The sequence below is a fragment of the Perognathus longimembris genome, chromosome 1, assembly GCF_023159225.1.
Source record: "Perognathus longimembris pacificus isolate PPM17 chromosome 1, ASM2315922v1, whole genome shotgun sequence".
Taxonomy (NCBI): Eukaryota; Metazoa; Chordata; class Mammalia; order Rodentia; family Heteromyidae; genus Perognathus; species Perognathus longimembris.
In genome coordinates, this window is record NC_063161.1 from 44,348,761 (window position 1) to 44,368,334 (window position 19,574).

The following is a 19,574-nucleotide window of genomic DNA, read 5'->3' on the forward strand; positions in this document are numbered from 1 at the left end:
CTTCCCTCTCCTCTTCTACTCTCACCCCTAATGCTCTGAGGTAACCTTGCTCTCACCCTTTCAGCACCCAACTCGTTCACAGCATCCTACCCCCACACCTCATCTCAGACTCCACCTCCTACATGGGATGAGGGAACTGTGCCACGAGTTTGGTGCCTGCCTGGGGAAGAGGGTCAACAGGGTTCCCATTCCCTTCACTCATTCCAGGACATCCCATACCCCCAACACAACCTTCTCTCCAAATTGGGAGCACACTGTTCATTCCCCCTTCACCCCACCAGCCCAAACCCATACTCTCAGAAGCCCCAATTTGCCTTCAAGGGCAGCTGCACCCCTATGGAAATAGTGACCAAGTTCTATTGTTAGGAAGTAGTGTCAGAGGCTCCGTCTATGTCCGTCTCCTTGTACCTCCAAAGGTGCTTCTCAGTTCTTACAAGCCAGGTCTCTAGTTTAGGGGCCGACAAACTCCCGTTCTAGACATTGGTCAACACTGAGAAGCAGATCGGGTTCTCATTTTTGCTTCATTTGGGACTAGAATGGAAACTGGCCAGTAGTAACGTTTGCAAGAGAAAGAGTCCAAACGTAGCAAGGGGGCAAGGCCAGAGACTATTTGGTAAGCCTCTAGAACAAGCCACCAGCATTTGAGTCTCAAGCAGGCTTTGGCATCTAAGTGAGGATGTGTCCTGTCTCAGTTATCCTTGGATAGAGTCCCGACACTTTTTCATGCCTTTCTTCTCTGCTTCTCCCACTTCCCTAGCAATAAAATAAAGTAAAATAAAAACAAGCCAAGCCTAGTATAAGGAATTGTCCTCCTTCCCCTTGGGTCAGACTAATACTGCAGCCCCTGGGCAGAACCACCGAGAAGCTAGCCAAATTGATTTTTCTCCACATCACAGCTCTCTGCTGGCCAGCACAGATTGGACTGCAGGAATTGATGTCTAGGCCAAGGGGAGGGGCAGGTGATGGGAGAAGGGAGGAGGGGATCCAGGTTCTGCCCATAACCAGAAGTTGTCTGCTATTTGAGGTCACTTAGACTCTATGGGACAAGGATGCAAAGATGATGACCTGGTCAGACAAGACCTAACCAGCCAGACGTTATCTAAGCAGACTTTCTTGGTGTGCCTACCCCTCTAACACATATTGAATTCCCACAAAACTTGAGAAAGAGTCCAGCAGAATAAACTAGATGCAAAGGCAGTAGGATGATGGAGATTGAGGTAGAGGCTTGGGGAGAAGCCAGGAGAACAACAATGAGTTCCAAAATCAGAAATTCTCCAGTCACTTGGTTTGGCACTATTTCTAAGGGTTGCAGAATATTGCACACTCAGTAACTATCCCGACATTCAGCTCCCAGAGGCTCCAAGGTGGCTTCTTTAGAGAAGGAGTTTGAAAATGCCAAACCATGCAGACTCCAGGTCAGAGACAAAGGATCAGTGGGTGTGTCCCTACCCCGAAAAGAACAATGTAGTAAGTTTTTCCTTAAAGCTGGGTTGATTATCAGTAAACTCTTTCATTCTGAGGCTATGTCTTTTGTACTTTTCTGCCAAGTAATGATGGCAGTAGTACATAGTAGATTTCCTATTTGTAATGTACTTACTTGGTAAAATAAAATGGTAACTATACTATGTCCCTTAAAATGGTGTGTTGTTTTAATTTTATTGAACTGTGAGATTCAAGTGTGGGAGTTATTAGTAACCTGATGAGGAGTGTAGGAATGTTACTTTTCCTTTTAAGAACTTAAGATAGCATTTTGAAAACAAAAATACTAAAAATAGTATACCCAGGTAAGTTTGAATTTCAGATAAGGAAGAATTATTTTATGTGTTAGTACGTTCCATGTGTGGTACCAGACATGATGATACAAAATCAAACCACAACAAAAACAAAAAAGCCAAAAAATAACTGTTATTAGTTGTTGGCTTGAAATCTGAATTTAACTAGGTGCACAGTAATTTATGACACCCTAACTTGACAAGACAGCTTCAGTTGTGTGTGTGTCAGTCCTAGGCTTTGAACTCAGGGCCTGGGCACTGACTGTTCCTGAGCTTAGTTTCACTCAAGGTTAGCACTTTACCACTTGAGCCATAGCGCCACTTCTGGCTTTTTCTGTTTATGTGGTGCTGAGGAATCGAATCCAGGGCTTCATGCATACTAGGCAAGCACGCTACCACTGAGCCACATTCCCAGCCCGACACATTCACTTTTCCATTCCAAATAAATACAAAATCCTACTGTTACTGTTTCTGAAGCTCTGGCTGTGTTACAACATAACTAGCTGTGCAGTTTTATCTAATCAATTCCTGGAAGTCCAAAACAGGAATTATTAAAGTTCTTTCACAAACTTGATGTGGAAAAAAGAAAAAGAAAAAAAAAACAAAACCTTGTATAAAAGAGCTCCCTGAAGTGCAATATTATGCCCCGCCCAAGCTCCAGAGGACCAGGACTACGAGTCCCACAATCCTAGGCGGCGTTTCTCGCCATTACCTCATTCCCAGGCCTAGCTCTTGCCAATCTTAGCTTCTCCCGAGTGTGGTAGCGAGATGTTCTCGCGAGTTTTGCTTTATCCTCTCTGCTATGCTACTCCTGTCGCGAGACTTCCTTCACCTCCGCCGCTCCCTTTGCCGCCGCCTTAGCTGGGGACCCGGACCCAGCCTCTCCCCTACCCGATTCCACCAGCCCCGGCTCCACCGAAGCCCCGACCCCCCCAGCCCCGCCTCGCCGCCGCCATGGCGGATCCTAAATACGCCGACCTTCCCGGCATTGTGAGTACAGGGCCGGCCCTGGCTCCCCAGGGCCGCGCCCCCGACCTCCTAAGGACCCCCAACAGAAACCAACCCACGACCTCTCTTGCCTGCAGCCCCTCCTCCGCCCCAAGGGTTCCCGCCGCTCCGCCCGCTCTCCAACCGGCGGCCGCACCTTCCGGACTCCACTGACCCGACTGGGCTGGGCCGGGCCGTGCGACCGCGCACCAGGCCCCCTTTCCGGCAGTCGCCGGTTTCCTGGCCTAGAAACCAATGGTCTCCGGGTGCCCGACTGTTTCTGCCATCCGTGACAACACCGACCCTACCGTCCCACCTCTCCCCACCGGGGCTTCCCATCCCTGCCCTAGATATACCAGGCCACTTCGTGATGGCCTTCATCCTGCCAAGGAAGAGGCTACTGTTGCAGAATCCTTGTTGCGCCAATGGGGGAACTGTGTCCTTTAGGGGAGCCCGTGTCTGCTCTTCTCCCCCCAGCCCCTTGCACAAGTTGGCCCTGGGGTCCTTTTGTGTGCTGCTTGGCTTTTTCTCAGATGGGGCTTGGGGGCCAGGACCTTGGGAACTAAGGTCCTGAGTCACTCTCAACCCTTGAACCAGGGGAGTAGTGACAGGGCACATAATTTGAGGAGCCTTCACCTACCTCTGACAAAATTATTACCAAGACCTATCCCTTCAAGGTTTAGGGTAACATTTTTGTTATCACACTCACCTTTTACCATCAGGTTTCAGTTTGTACCTACTGTCATCCCCACTTCACTGAGACCTGGGAACTGACCTGCTGTTCTCAGGGCAGGTGGAGAAGAATCAGAGTCCTGGTATCCCAGCCTGGCTTTTCTGTTAGCTTCTGCAAATAGAGTGGGATAAGGGGTGTTGGTGCATGCCAGGTAGTAAGGATGGGTGCTCACTGATTCTACCTGCAGGCCAGGAACGAGCCAGATGTTTATGAAACCAGCGACCTACCTGAGGATGATCAAGCGGAGTTTGATGCGGTAAGACTATGTGCTGCCTCAGGATGCCTCTGGACTTTGACCTCCCTCCCCCTGATAGATGGTTCCCTATTCCAGAGAGCCACAGCAATAAGTGGGCATGCCAGCCTAAGCCGGGGTAGTATATAGGTTACAGAGCTTGTAAAGGGTTTGCAGCCACCAATGAGCAATGCTAGGAAAGGGTCAGGTCAGTGGAATTACAACAACAAGACTTGTTTGCAAAGCCCTGATTCTTGGACCTTTTAAGTGAAATGAAACAGCTCAAAACAATTTCATATGGGAGTAGTGACTTAGACCCCTAGGTTCTAATCCATGGCATTGAGTCATAAAATTTGAACAACAGTAATGCATTGCGAAAAAATAGGCCTTTTATTTTAGAAAATATTTTACACAATACATGTTCACTAGTATCCTATTAGAAACAAAATTTGAAAATATGGAGATACTTTGTCATATGACTAGTATCCATTAGGCAAGAAGTAAGAAAATGACTTGGAGACTTTAGAAAGAAAAGGTTAAACCAAATCAGATTAAGCCAAATCTGAAGACAAACATGAAGCTTTCATATCAGCACAGGAGAGATCATGTTAGCACTTTGAAATCCAGGAACTTTGAGAAGGAAGGAATTCATTGTGATTCACTGTGGATGTTCTTTTTCTTTCTTTTATTTATTTATTTTTTGCAGTACTGGGTTGGGTTTGAACTTAGAGCTTTGTGCTTGTTAGGCAGGGGCTCTGTCATTTGAACCAAACACCCAGCTGGGGGTTTGTTTTTTTGTTGTTGTTGTTGTTACTGAGATTTGAACTTAGGGCCTAATGCTTAGCAGGCAGTCACTTCACCACTTGAACCATGCTCCTGCCCTATGAACAGACTTGAACCATGAGGAGAATTGAGTAGGTTCATTCTGTCCTTAATTTTTATCTAGTACAAAAGAAGATATGTTCTTGTTCTCAAGGAGCCCTCGACTAATGAGAGGAATAGGATATATTTAGGAAACAGGGAAGAGAGAGGATATATACAGGTAATGCTACTAAGAAAAGAGTTAAAAAAATAAAAAGACATTATAACAACTTTATGAAAGTGCCAGTATAGTCAAAGATCTATCAGTATATATTATAAGAAATGTTTGGTTTTCTTATTTCTAAATAAAGCTAGGCTGCGATCACTTTGATGCTGTGAGATCTCAGTTTAAGTGTGACCAAAAGTCATGGGCACATTCTCAGTATGCAGGCCCAGTAAGTGTGTCTGCAAGTCCTGTGGCCATATCTGTGGGGCTGGTTAGTTCTAAGGAATGTTGGCTGCTGGCTTTAAAATGTATGGCTTGGTGTACTCACTCCTTATTTGATTCTCCCATGTGGAAGTGCTTCTTACATCGTGGGCAACACTTTCTCTGTGCCTTCTCTCAGTGGTGTGTTCCTTGTGGCTTCTGTACTTGCTGGCATGTTAGTCTGTCCTCCAAGCTTGAATATCTGGAGATAATGCAGATGCTATCATTGCCCAAGGACCCTCGTACTCACCTATCACTCCAAGAGTTATCTTAGGTGCCTCTGTTCTCGTGAGGTAGGAGTATATAAATAAGGTGAGGAATTCACTGTATTACCACAATTCAGAGACTGGTCAATTGACACCATGGCCTCTGCTTATAAAATAACAAGCCCTGGACTTGGAATGTAGCTAAGCAGTAGAGTGCTTGCCTTGCATGCATGAAGCCCTGGGTTCGATTCCTCAACACCACATAAACAGAAAAGGCCAGAAGTGGTGCTGTGGCTCAAGAGGTGCAGTGCTAGCCTTGAGCAAAAAGAAGCCAGGGACAGTGCTCAGCCCCTGAGTTCAAGCCCCAGGACTGGCAAAAAATAAAATAACAATTTTTCATGAGGGTGATAATGAATAGAACTCGATCCCTTTGCCACTGGCTGGTACAAATGGGTAATATCACAGCAGCCTCCTTCCCAAACAACAACAAAAAAATAGGTAGATAGCTCTCATTTGAGTTTTCTACAACTACTAAGGTAGTGAGATAGCTCTGAGTAAAAAGAAGGTGTCCATTGTAGATCCTGAAGAACCTGAATGTGTAGCTTTCATGAGCTGTTTTATTTTACCCCACTGAGCCTGAGCTACCCTTTTTAGAAGCAACTAGTAGGGTGACTGATGGGGAGAGGACACCCTGAGAATATATTCCCTGCAGTACCTTGCTCAGGATACTAGTATAGTATATTAGTATACTATATACTAGTATATATACATGGGAACTAGATGGTAAATGCAGAGGGAGTTGACTTTTCCCCCATTACTGAGGCTCATCTAGTTGTCCATAGGGAACAATGAGTGGTGTTGGAAGACCTTCAGCTGCCTCAGAAATCCTGAGGGCAGCTATGTTTCCTGACATCAGCTAATGTCTCTGTCCCTCTGGGCCTTCAGAGGGTAGCTTTCAGGAAGTCAGCTGATTAATGGTTCTGCTGCTGCTACTGATGTAGACATGCAGCTTGAAGAGTACTGAGTTGTGTGCTTAGCCAACACAGAAACACCGTGTCCATGAGGCCTGGATTGTCTCCAGGAGCTTGTCTCCTCACCTACTGCCCAAGTCCTGTCATAGGTGACAGTGTGTGTTAGACTCTTGTAACTTAACTGTGAAGTTATTAGCCTCACCTTAAAGCTTGGCAACAGCTTTCTCTACCTTAGTCTCCAGAATATTTTCAACCTTAACTTTATTAGTTTTTGTTAAATAAGTACTACATGTACAGGAAATAAGCAAAAAATACCAGGCTATATAGTGAATTATTCTTCCACTGCTGCCTGTCACCACCCAGTTCACTTCGGTGAGACAATCAGTATATGACTTCTGGAAGGTCCCTAAATTTTTAATTTAAAGAAATGTCAAGTAGGGCCCATTAGCCTCCTTCCTTTGATTTTTCCACTGTGTAAAAAAAAAATTGATTCTAGACAAAGTAATGCCCTCAAAGACTTTAACTGCTAGTTTAACTTAAACATAAAAGTCTTAGGATTCCCATAGTGGGAAGGATAGGGCAGGAGAGTATCCTGTGAATGATTTCTTTACTACAGATGATCCTAATTTCCTCCTATCCTTTTAAACAGTTTTTAGGGTTTGAATGTGGTAGTGCACACCTGTAATCCTAGCTACTTAGAAGACATAGATTAGAAGGATCATTGTTTAAGACCAGCTTGGGCAGAAAGCTAGCTATATTCCATCATAATGGAGGAGCTGGATGGCATAATGTATGTTTATGATCCCAGCTATGCACGAGGAACAAGCAGGAGGATTATGATATGAGGCTGGCCCATGCAAAAGTGAGACAGTAACTGAAAAAATAAAGCAGAAAGGGGTGGAGGTGTGACTCAAGTGGTATAGTGCCTGCTTAGCAAGCACAAGGCCTCCAAGTTCAAACCCCCATACTGCAAAAAAACAAACAAAACACCAAGCAGATGAACAAGTAGTAATTATATCAAGAAGAAAACTTAAAACAGGATTGAGTCAGATACACAGGCTAGCAGCTGTTTTCTCCTCAATCTAGGAAGATCTCTGCCATTTCAGACTCTCCCATGTAGAATTTTCTTAAAATTGTCTTGTTAAGAAAGTTAGTTTCCAAATGAAATGTCCTCCCCTGTGTGTACAGCTTGCCTTGGGCCAGTGAGGCATTCTATGTTTGGCTCTTTTGAGCTGCTTCAGCAAGAGAAGTAAATTAAAGCCTCACTAGAAACATGAGCTAGTCTTCCTGTATGGCATAACTATTCCCAATGCTGTGTAAAAGGGGGGGATTTCCTTAGCCATAGTTCGGTGGGGCCCTGACAAAGCCAGATAGACACCCCCAGCCTGAGATGAGAAACAGTAGGTTCTCTTTCCTACAGTTTAGAATGTCTTAGTGTATGCTTGATTGTGTTCATTGACTGTTGGCACTCTTGAACTTACACGAGTTTTTCCTAATGCTTCCCCCATCCTCCCTCCTCACCACCTTGCCTGGACACTAGTTTGCACAAGTAAGACCATTCAATGCTTCTTCTCTGCATGTTTTTGTTCATCTGCTATTTCGCATGCAATGCTCAGCCACTGTGCAAGTGTTGTAGCTAATCATTTTAAATTCTAATGAGTCTCTAGCTGGGCCACTGAGGGGCCTGCTGGCCTTACATTTAAAGGTCATTAATCAAGATTTAAAAACACTACTATGATCCACAAATCATCGTCTCTTCCCCTTATGAAGTCTGCAGAGTAAAACTGTCCAGTGGAGGAGGGACTAGAAACATGGAGGCTATGAATACTCTTAAACATGAGGCATTTAGGGGCTAGATTTGGAAAGGGGACTATAATTAAAGAGATTTTTGTGGAATTGATTTGAATTGTTTTAAACAGGAAGAGAACAAAGAGTTAGAAAACAAATCTTCTTCTTAGTTATCCCTGGAAACAAGCTCATTTTAGTACTTTAGAGAAAAGTAAAGGGGAAGAAGGTAGCTGTTCTCCATTTTTAAGATAAAATTGTGTTATTTGTGCTTATTAGTCTGTGTCTGCACTTCTGTAGAAGTGAATAAATGATCAGCATTATGTTGCTCCATCCTGGACAGTTTTATTTTACAGCTTTCTCCATCTTCCTTGTCATCATGGTTCTGAAGTCCCCTGGCTGCAGTGTTGGTGTGGAGCCTGAACAGGCCTATAGAATGCAGTGACCACCTTCCCTGTCTGATTAGAACCTCAGGTCTTGACCTTTGAGGCATAACCACTTAGTCAAACAGCCCTAGGGAGTCTTGGAGCCCATTAGTGAGGCACTGGGAATCAGGGGTCACGTAACTGGGACTCGGGATCAGTACACTTGGAATCTTCCAGACAGGAGCTGTGATATACCTCCGTAGTGACTATTACTCTTACACAGTACAGGAATTATGCTTTAAATCTCATCACCCTTCCTCAGTCCTCTTAGAGGACATACCTGGAAGTGGTGTATATACTATTTGCAAACAAATATACTACTTTCCTTTTTCTTTGATTTTTTTTTAACCTTTCCATTTTGCCCATTCCTACTGGTTTGAATTTAGTTTATGCCCATTGTCCCACTGATGAGTTTCTCCCATGCTAGTTTTATCTCAGTGAGACCAGTTAAAGAAAGCTATCTGTGCTTCTCTTGTGTGTTTGCATGTGTGCACCCATGAGTGCTTATGCCCATTGTACAAGAGACATCCTAGGCTAGACCACAGGACCTGGAGAGCCAACTTACTCTGGGCTAAAAGTGAAGCCTTAGCTGGACTGGATCTTGAAATTGGCCAGGAAATGAAAAAGTTGATTGTCAGGAGTAATCTAGCTGAAATCTTAAAGTAGAAGCACTAGTTTTTTCTCCACCATGGGTTGTCATATACATCTAATTAACATCAGTCCTTGACCCTTCCATCTAGCCATCAGCAGAGTTTCTGGAAAAACAGTCTAATCTTGCCTGAATATAAGAGCCTTAACTCTGACATGGACTAAAATAAGACCAATTTGAAATACACTCACTTTTTCCCATGTCTGTCCTCCAGCTTGTGTGGAACTTGGGGGACTGAAGAAATCTTTTGCACATAGGCTGGAACCTGTGGATCTCAGTGTCCCCTGGGCCCTTTGTGCTAGTGCCTTATGGTAGAATCACTCTATTACTCAGAGCTCCAGGGTGAGTTACCCAGGGTGGGTACAAATGCACCAGGCTACTTGAGGGATCAGGATTTTTCCTCCCTCTCTTCTAATAGCAGGAAATAAAGAGTAAGGCTGCAACTTGCTACTTTATCTAAACTCACCATTATTACCTGACACTTATTTGGCCTAACTTAAAGTCATATGAGACCACTCAGAGAAAAATCTTCATAGTGACTTAATTTTGCCATCTTAGGTATCCAATTTTCACTAGAAAAACCTAGAAGTAGGAAGATTTAGGCCATGACTAGAAACTCCCTTGAGGATTATGAGTTCTCGATCAGCTACAGGTTCTCAGATCTCCACATCCTCTGCTTCATACTCTGCCATTACTACAGCTTCCCTCCCACCTTAGCTTTCTCTCACACTTTCCTGTTCCATGCCACCAGCTTGTAACATCTAACTCCTAGTTCTTAGGTGATTCTAAATTGCTTTTGTTAATGGCAAAGCTTCATGACATCCTCACCACCAGAAAGGAAAGGGTCTCATAGTCGTTCTCTTGGAGCATCTGATGGCCCCTGCTAAAGTTTTTCGGCCCCTATATTTTACTAGGCTCCCCTGGGACCCTGTGGTGCAGTGTGTTTGAAGACTGTCATGTAGTGCATGTGACAAAATGCTAATAACAATTTTGTCTTTTTTTTCCCCCTCCCTCATTCCCATTTCCCTATTCCCTTTGCTTTTAACTCTTGACTCTCTCACCTCTGGGGAAACCACAAGGAGCTGGTAAGAAGCCTGACCTTTCTTCTGCTTTGTAACGGGGTATTCTGTGATGGGCAGTTGTTTCTTTGTCCCTCTCTCTTGTCCCTCCCTGCTCCTTGTCCTTCTGTCTCTACTAAATCTTTCATTTTCCTAGTCAGTCCCACACCCAGCTGACAATCTTTTCCTGTCTCACAAATCACTATATGACACTTCTCCCAGCCCATGCCCCAGATTTTGGAGACATTGTTGGAGTAGATGCTGCTGGAGGACCAACACATGCCGCTCACCTGTGTCCCCAGGGCCACAGCCTCAGGAAGGCTCAAGAGGATGCCACCATCGGCAGCCCTCCTGGCCAGGTCATGCTCCTACAGCAGGAAACAGAGGAGTGAAAATACTATCCATTCCTGACAGTTCAGAGGCTCAGCTTTACCTTCTGTGTGTTGACCCATTTTTTTATTCCTTCTTTTTCTATTAAGGAACATAAGAAAGTAAGTTCTCATCTGCATAGCACCCACCCACGATAAGGAAGGGTTTTTTTTTGGGGGGGCGGGGTAGCGTGGTTCTAGAGGTCTAAGTTTTGAGCATGCTAGGCCAGTGCTCTACTATTGAGCAACTTCCCTAACCCCTCTTCCTTCCTTCCCTCACTCTCCCCCTCCTTTCCTCTCTCCCTCCCTCCCTCCCTCCTTCCTCCTCCCACCTTCCCTCTCTCCTTCCTTCCTTATTCCCTTCCTTCCTTCATTCCTTGTGGTGATACTGGGGTTTAACTCAGGGCCTTGTACTTAACTAAGCAGGCACTCTACCACTTGAACTACTCTAGCCCCAATTGATGTTTTTTTTTTTTTCCCTTCCAATACTGGAGTTGAACTCAGGGCCTTACACTTGTTATTCTGGCTTAACAAAGTCATACCTAGCCCTCCATTGCACCTTTTTTGTGTGTGTGTGTGATGGTGGTGGTGGTGGTCATGGGGCTTGAACTCAGGGCCTGGGCGCTCTCCCTGAGATTTTTTGCTCAAGACTAGAGCTCTACCACTTTGAGCCACAGGTCCACTTCTGGTATTCTGGTGATTAATTGGAAATAAGAATCTAATGGACTTCCTGCCCAGGCTGGCTTTGAACCATGATCCTCAGATCTCAGCCTCCTGAGTAGGTAGGATCACAGGCATGAGCTACCAGCACCTGGCCCATTCCTTTTTTAAAAGGATTTTGTTTTCCTTGTGCCAGTCCTGGGGTTTGAATTCAGGGCCTGGGCTTTTACTTGAGCTTTTGTGATTATAGCTAGTACTCTACCAATTGAACAACAAGTCCACTTCTGGCTTTTTTGTTGGTTAATTGGAGATAAAAGTCTCATAGACTTTCCTGCCTGGGCTAGCCTCACACCATGACCCTTAGATCTCAGTCTCCTGAGTAGCTAGGATTACAGGCATGAACCACCAGCCTCTGGCTTTAAGGGGATCTTTTTTTTTTTTTTTTTTTTTGGTTAGGATTTCTAGATTGGGAACATGGCTCAAATGATAGAACACTTGCCTACCAAATACCACAGACCCTGAGTTCAATCTTAAATACTACAAAATAAATATGTAGCTAAATAAACATATAAAAATCGGAGTTTTGGGGAGAGGGGAATACTAGGCTTTGAACTCAGAGCCTTACACTTACTCCGTAGGTGCTCTGACATTGAGTCATGCCTCCAGTCCTCCCTTCCTTTTGCACTGGTTATTTTGAGATAAGGTCTTGACTTTTGCCCTAGCAAGAGGCTGGACAATCTATTTTATACTTCTTATAGCTGGGATGATACATGTATACTACCATATTCAGTTTTTTTCATTGAGATGAAGACTCATATTTCCCCACTCCCCCCAAGGCTGGCCTGGAACTGATCCTCCCAATCTCGAACTCCCACATAGCTGGGGTGGTAGGTTCATATCAGTACACTCAGCTAACTGTTGGTTGACAAAGTGTCTCATGGGTCTGCTTGGGCTGATCTTAAGCCATAATCTTCGGATCTCAGCCTCTTAAGTAGCTAGGCTTATTGGCATTATCCATAGATACAAAGCTAATTCTATTTATTTATTATTTTTTAGATAGTCTCATTCTGTAGCCCAGATTGGCCTCGAACTCCTGTTCCTCCTACTTCTACTTATGAAGTGCTGGTATTAGAGGCTTAGGCGTGGCTATAGAAAGGATTTCTACCCCATTGGCCTTGGGTGGGGCTTTCATAGGGAGAAGTAGCATATTCTTAAAGGTCAACTTAAAGAGAAGGTAATTTTCTCGCCTGAGCCTGAGTCCTCCTCAGTTTTTTTGTGTTTGGTTTTGTTTTTTTTTTTGCCAGTCCTGGGGCTTGAACTCAGGGTCTGAGCACTGTCCCTGGCTTCTTTTTGGTCAAGGCTAGCACTCTGCCACTTGAGCCACAGCGCCACTTCCGGCTTTTTCATTATATGTGGTGCTGAGGAATCGAACCCAGGGCTTCATGTATACGAGACGAGCACTTTACCACTAGGCCATATTGAGGCATGTTTTGTTTTGTTTGTTTTTTTTTGGCCAGTCCTAGGCTGTGAACTCAGGGCCTGAGCACTGTCCCTGGCTTCTTTTTTGCTCAAGGCTAGCATTCTGCCACTTGAGCCACAGCGCCACTTCTGGCCATTTTCTGTATATGTGGTGCTGAGGAATCGAACCCAGGGCCTCATGTATACGAGGCAAGCACTCTTGCCACTAGGCCATATTCCCAGCCGAGGCATGTTTTTTGTTTATTTGTTTTTGCTTTGTTGGTTGTGGGCCTTGACTCAGAGCCTGGGCACTGTCCTTGAGCCTTTTTGTGCTCAAGGCTAGCACTCTACAATTTGAGCCACAGAACCACTTCCCCTCCTCAGTTAATAGAGACTAAAGACCTTGCAGCTAGTTAACCAGTTGATGCTCTGGCCATAGCACTTCAGAGGTTAAAGGGACATTTGGGATGCAAATGTCTCTTCCCCCAGGACTTACATATGGAACATTGAGCCACTTCGTTTTTCCTTGCTCTACAGCCTCTCTGCCTAGCAGTTCCTGAAGTCCTCCTTCATGGAGATCCAAGTTGATACTTTCTCCTTACCCTTCTCCCTGCTTATCTTTAGGCTTGCCACCCACACTTAGTTTCCCTCTCTGACTAATAGCAGAGGAGAAGGATAGAAACTCTCTATGTTCTATTTCCCCTCCCTACTTCCCACATACCACACACAGGCAGAGATTCTTCCTGGTGCAGATTAGAATTGCCTGGTAGTTGGCCTCAGCCTAGGACGATTAAGTCAGCACCTAAAAGGTGGACTCAGATCTTTCTTCAAAAAATAATTTCTAAGCAATTCTAATGTGCAGCCAGGGTTGGAGAACCATTTTCCTGGATGGAAAGTAGACTCCCCTTGCCTTCTGTGAAAGAAGGTGTTACCCCTACCAGAACGGCCCTGTTAGCCCTCTTACCCCTTCCTTCAGCAACCCAGGGGGAGCTCTCAGGAATTCTGACAGTTGGAGGAGGAATGTGATTTTATAATTACTGGAATTTGAAGGACAAATTGGTGCCTAGTAAGGAGAGAGCCAATACTTTAGTTTCCATGGTACTTTCTCTTTTACTCTCTCTTCTGTGTCCCCTACTATGACACAGTACTGGGTTTAGCCAAGAGTTCAGGGAGAAAGAGCCCATGCCATGCTTCTCTGTGAAGAGGTGCCCTATTTCAAGACTTACTTGTGGCCTCTGCCAAGGTATTCCTGACAAACAGCTATTGTTTATATTTATTAAAAGTGTCCCTTAGGAAGATGGTTCAGTGAGCCCTTGCCCTTTTCCCCTATGCCTGAACTGGCTGACCCCACAGCAGCCTGAAAACGAGGCTTTTAGTCAGGCCCCTGCCAGCCCTCCTTTTATATCTAAGAGCTAGTATCTTACCTTACACAGGTTTAAATTTTTACTGTTCACACTTTGAGTTATTGGCCTTGCTGCCTTCTGTCCTCCAGCAAGGAAAAGTGGTCAGCTTTAAAATGGACTGCCCATCTGGCAAGGAGATGTTCTTTTGGGAGGGGGAGGTTAGGAGAGGTCAGGTTGAATTCTTGCCTTGAGTGCATGGTGTGTGCCAGATCACTGGGATGGGGGAGGGGAGGCTTATGTACAGAGTGGGTGGGGAGGGAGGGTAGCTGCCACTGTTCTCAGCTGAATTAAGGTGTTAATATTTATACAACCAAGGCTCCAAATTTACTAGGAAGTTTCTATTTCCTAGGTTGAGCCTGGGTTGACATCTTGGAATGAAGCTGCCTTTCCTCTTGGAAAAGTAGAGCCCAGTTTTCTAGTCGTTTTAGGGGATTTGTGGGATATTGGAAATGCTAGGGATAGGAATGAGTGTGCCCTTGACCTGAACTACTTACTCCTGCAGGAGGAGTTGACAAGCACAAGTGTGGAGCACATTATTGTCAATCCCAACGCTGCCTATGACAAGTTCAAGGACAAGAGAGTGGGGACAAAGGGTCTTGGTAAGACTGGGTTGGAAGTTGGATAGTGTGATCCTGAAGTGCAATGAAAACTGGCTTCCTGTCCTCAGGTCTTAGTGACTTTTGCTCTGGGGAAGGGGTCCCTTGGGTCCCTTGTGGAGCTTCTGGCGGAAGCCCTCAGTCACTTGAGCCTATGACTGCTGTGACCTAGATCAGGCCCTCAAGTGCCATCTTCTTGTCTTGGCAGATTTCTCAGATCGTATTGGAAAAACCAAGATGACAGGATATGAATCTGGAGATTATGAGATGGTTTGTTTTGTTTCTTTTGTTTTGATGGGAATGGGATGGTGATTTATGCTGTCTAGTAGGCATGTGGCTGGAAGACCAAGAGGTGTAGTCACATTCTCAGTTTCTCTCGTTTAGTTTCCTGCAGAGCCCAGCAGGACATAGTTGACAACATTCTACCCTCCACTGTTTGTTCTGGAGAGCTTTCATGCCTCTGGCCATTTCCATTTCTTCTGTACTAGTGTGTTAGATAAAATATTTTATGGGGGAAAATATCTTGAGGCTACCTGTAATGGGAAATGTTATATCACCTTTTGTACTTTTTTTTTTTTTTTTTGGCCAGTCCTGGGCTTGAACTCAGGGCCTGAGCACTGTCCCTGGCTTTTTTTTGCTCAAGGCTAGCACTCTGCCACTTGAGCCACAGTGCCACTTCTGGCCATTTTCTGTATATGTGGTGCTGGGGAATTGAACCCAGGGCCTCATGTATACGAGGCAAGCACTCTTGCCACTAGGCCATATCCCCAGCCCCCTTTTGTACTTCTTGCTCTCTAGCTTGGAGAAGGTCTGGGAATGAAGGAGACCCCTCAGCAAAAGTACCAGCGACTGCTACATGAGGTCCAAGAGCTGACAACTGAAGTTGAGAAAATCAAGGTAACCGTACACTCTTCTAGCTTTGCTGAGGCTTATGTAGCAGATTTGCTCCCAACAGGAAGAGAACGATTCCTTAAGCCAATGGATAAAGGCACCAAGGTTTCCAGGGTTTGGAAATACATACTCTTCTATATTCAGGGCTTTTAGGTGGGCACTCTACAGTGCTAAAAACGATTCCAGTAACTTACAGCCACAACTATCCTTTCCTTTTTTCTTGATTCATTTTTGCCACCCTCACTGCCCACCTCCATACAAGACAACAGTGAAGGAGTCAGCCAGTGAGGAGAAGCTGACCCCTGTAGTGCTGGCTAAACAGCTGACAGCCCTGAAGCAACAGCTGGTTGCTTCCCACCTGGAAAAGCTGCTGGGACCAGATGCTGCAATCAACCTCACTGACCCCGATGGAGCTCTTGCTAAGTAGGTGCCCTGCTTATTGGGAAAATTATTGCCAACTGGAGCTATGGAAGGACTTAGCCAGCTATTGCCAGTAATACTAAGGGGAATGGTAGCCTAGCTGTTCTCTGATGCAGACTGTGGGACAAAAGAGGGAGTGACTGGCCCTCATCATTTAGGTCATGATAGAATTATTTGGTCTCCTAACCCAGGCGCCTACTACTGCAGCTGGAAGCAACCAGGAACAGCAAAGGGATTTCAGGAGGAAAGACTGCAAGTGGGACACCCTCAGATAGCAACCTTGTCACTTATGAGCTACATTCTCGGCCTGAGCAGGACAAGTTCTCTCAAGCTGCCAAAGTACGTATGTAGTACGCATATAATGTTGGTTGAGTTTGGGAAAGACCTCAAGGTTCTGCTGCCTTCCTCTGGATGGTCAGACCTGGGGAGAGGGTGCTGCAGTCTTAGTGTTTCATTCTCCATGTTTTCCTTGTCATCTACTTTGTTAGGATTTTAAGATTGTGGCGAGGGATGTGTTCCAGGGGACAGAGTCCCTGTAACTGGTGTAGAATGGCAAAGAACAGCATCTTATTCCTCTCTTTGTAACAACAGAGGTATGTGGCAAATCTCACCTCCTTTCTTGCCCTAGGTTGCAGAACTTGAGAAGCGCCTGACAGAGCTGGAGGCAACTGTACGCTGTGATCAGGATGCTCAGGTCAGGTGCTTTCCTGTACTAGGTCTGAGCTGAGATCCTACATCCTAAATCCTAAGCCCCACAAAATTCTACATAAGTCTGGGAGGAATCAGTAGGGGGGTCAGTTTCTGGGATCATTCTGTGGGTTACCAGCTAGGACAAGGAAGAAAGAGAGAAGATGGTAATCCTCTGGAAATACGAAGACCACTAATTTCTTCCCTCCTGTTCCTACCAGAATCCCCTTTCTGCAGGTCTACAGGGAGCTTGTCTTATGGTGAGTGTGGAAGGAAACTGGAGTGATTGGATTACAGAGGGGCTATTGGGATTGAATTACTTGGAGAGTTACTTTTTGGATCTATAGCTATACATTAGTGAGATATGAAGGGCCTTTTCCTAGTCTGATCTTTTCCCTTTGGTGACATGTGCCCCAATTCATACACTCAGGAAACTGTAGAGCTGTTGCAGGCAAAGGTGAGCGCCCTGGACCTTGCAGTTTTGGACCAAGTAGAGGCTCGGCTACAGGTATTAAGCGGAGTGAAAATTCAATTCTGGGTAGCTTGGAATATTGAATACCTTGGATGCCCAATCAACCTTTCAATCTGCTTTCAGAGTGTTCTGGGAAAGGTGAATGAGATCGCCAAGCATAAAGCCTCTGTGGAGGATGCAGATACACAAAGCAAGGTCAGGAAGACACCTTCCCCATCTGCATACTTTTTCTGCTTCCTCTGAGTAGTAATACTAAAGCATGAGAACACACTGGATCCTCAGGCCTGAACAGCTCATGAGCTCTGACAGCTCAGAAAGTCAAAGCAGTGCTTCCTTCTTCCCACTCGATTGTTTCCCCAGTGAAGTAGCAATCAGTGCATACTTGACTGGCCACCTCAGCCATCCCATTGGGCCCTATGGTGTTCTTCCAGGTTCACCAGCTATATGAAACCATCCAGCGCTGGAGCCCCATTGCCTCCACCCTTCCTGAGCTGGTGCAAAGACTTGTCACCATCAAGCAGCTGCATGAGCAAGGTATGAGGCCAGCTACCACACAGGCCAAGAATTGAAAAGTGGGCCCTTATCACTTCTCAGCCTTTTGGCTAAGATCAGTACAGAAATCTGGGTCCCTTTTGTTCCTTTCCTGCCTCACAAGTCTTGTCTCAACCATGCCTTTCTTCTTTTGTAGCCATGCAGTTTGGTCAGCTTCTGACACACTTGGATACCACCCAGCAGATGATTGCTAGTTCTCTCAAGGATAATACCACCCTCTTGACCCAGGTGTGTGCCTCTTTTTGATCTGCTGTTACTTTTCTCCAGATTCTCAAACTAGGTTCTCCAGCTCCATCTCACAGGAGAGATGGAACATAGTATTGTAGTAGGGGCTTAGTTCGAATGCCCATACTGGTTTTCCATGGTTATTGGATCTTTAGTACCTCCATTTTTCCATCTTTCTTCATCTACAACTCCGTTACAAGCATTAGGAGAAATATTGGGCATTGGTACACGTTTTTCCTTATAAAATCTTTCCTTCTAATTTCAGTATGGCTTTACCCTCCCTGAAGTTCTCATCTAGGTCCTTCTGAGTAGACATGGAAAGAAAATTGATTTTGAAATCAGGAGCCCCAGGGCCCAACATGATTCTACTTCCTTTCTACCCCTTCATTCCTTCATCAATGCTCTGCATATAGCAAGTGCTAAATTCTGTACAAAGCACTATTTTTGGTTGGCACTGAGTGGTACATTGAAAGTTGAGACAAACACTAAGATAAAGGAAAAAAAAACCCAAACTATTTGGAATAGCATTCTTTTCCTCTACAGTGGCTTTCTAAGAGTTTGAACTAGTGAAACTCTCATTTCAACAAAAACTTACTTGGCTATCATTATATAAAACATAAAATAGCTGGGCATGATGGTTCAAGCCTGTAATCATAGCTCCTCAGGAAGTAGAGACCACAGAATCTTGGTTCCAGGCCAGTCTGGGCAAAAAACTCATGACATGCCATCTTAACTAATAACTATTGGTAGGGGTGGCATGTGCATGCTATTCCAGTTTCCGGGAAGCATAATGGCTGAGCACAGTGGAGCACACCCATCATCGGTAAGAGGATTGCAGGCCAGTCTGACATAAAGATCCTACCTTGAAAATAAGTGATGCAAAAATGGGCTGAAGTGGTAAAACACCTACCTGGCAAGCAGGAGGCCCTGAGTCCTATCCCCAGTGTCACAAACAACAAAAACTGGTAGGTGAGCAGTTCTGTAGTCAGGATGAGAACTGGAAGTTGTAGTACCTCAGCTAGGTCCAGGGTATTCCAGACTTTGGAAACTGCTGCCAACAAACATCTATTCCTCATACCCTCCCTGCCAGGCCCCCTCTTCTCTAAGGGAATCTCTTCTAGATGGTCCTTTTCCTGGTAGGCAGGATCTGACAGATTAAAACCTTTCTACCCCTTTGTAGGTACAGACAACCATGCGTGAAAACCTGGCCACAGTTGAGGGGAACTTTGCCAGCATTGATGAGCGGATGAAGAAGCTAGGAAAGTGAGCAACTTTGAGAGGTGGAAAACAGGGGGTAACCCTTGCCTTTCTGAACTGTTAACAACTTATATAGGGTCTCCCCTTCATCATAATAGCCCTATCCCGTTTGGCACTGGTGGCAAGGGTTCTTGCATGTGGGGTTCACACCCCTCCCTGATACAGGGTGATAGCTGGGGTACATTAAACATGGTTTCCCCTCAGGCCCAGGGGATGAGGACATGGGCCCAGTTACTTGCCAGCTCACGTCTTCTAATACTGCTTTGCCTGGTATAGGGGCGGACGGGGTCCTTTCCTCCAACAGTTTCTGTGGCTGACTGTAATACTGTACAACTTTCTGACCATTAAATGCTGTTGTACTCTGTGTGGCCTCTGCTCTTTGCCGGGGAAGAGGCAGCACTGAGACACAGACATACAAAGTCTAATAGTCTAAGCCACTACTACATGAGATGGATTTCAGCTGTAACTTGTTCTTACTA

The 19,574-nt window shown here is 45.3% G+C and overlaps 1 protein-coding gene across 2 annotated transcripts; it reads left to right on the top strand.

Annotated features, from left to right (window-relative positions):
- Nucleotides 1-2,587: 2,587 nt before the first annotated feature.
- On the top strand, nt 2,588-19,459 carry Dctn2 (dynactin subunit 2). 2 transcript variants are annotated; one of them, XM_048360966.1, is made up of 15 exons: nt 2,588-2,762; nt 3,680-3,748; nt 10,128-10,133; nt 14,498-14,594; nt 14,800-14,861; nt 15,390-15,488; nt 15,745-15,905; nt 16,094-16,241; nt 16,531-16,596; nt 16,811-16,849; nt 17,020-17,097; nt 17,185-17,256; nt 17,493-17,595; nt 17,750-17,841; nt 19,019-19,459. In XM_048360966.1, the coding sequence occupies exons 1-15, from the start codon at nt 2,727-2,729 to the stop codon at nt 19,103-19,105; spliced, it is 1,215 nt and encodes a 404-aa protein (XP_048216923.1). In that variant the 5' UTR covers nt 2,588-2,726; the 3' UTR covers nt 19,106-19,459. The 2 variants fall into 2 exon arrangements, with proteins under 2 accessions (XP_048216923.1, XP_048216934.1); XM_048360977.1 differs by lacking the exon at nt 10,128-10,133.
- Nucleotides 19,460-19,574: the final 115 nt, after the last annotated feature.

Coding starts and splice junctions, on each gene's coding strand:
- Dctn2 (XM_048360966.1), top strand. CDS start 2,727: ATGGCGGATCCTAAATACGCCGACCTTCCCGGCATT. Junction 14,862..15,389: donor AATCTGGAGATTATGAGATG/GTTTGTTTTGTT, acceptor CTTGCTCTCTAG/CTTGGAGAAGGTCTGGGAAT. Junction 17,257..17,492: donor ATGCAGATACACAAAGCAAG/GTCAGGAAGACA, acceptor GTGTTCTTCCAG/GTTCACCAGCTATATGAAAC.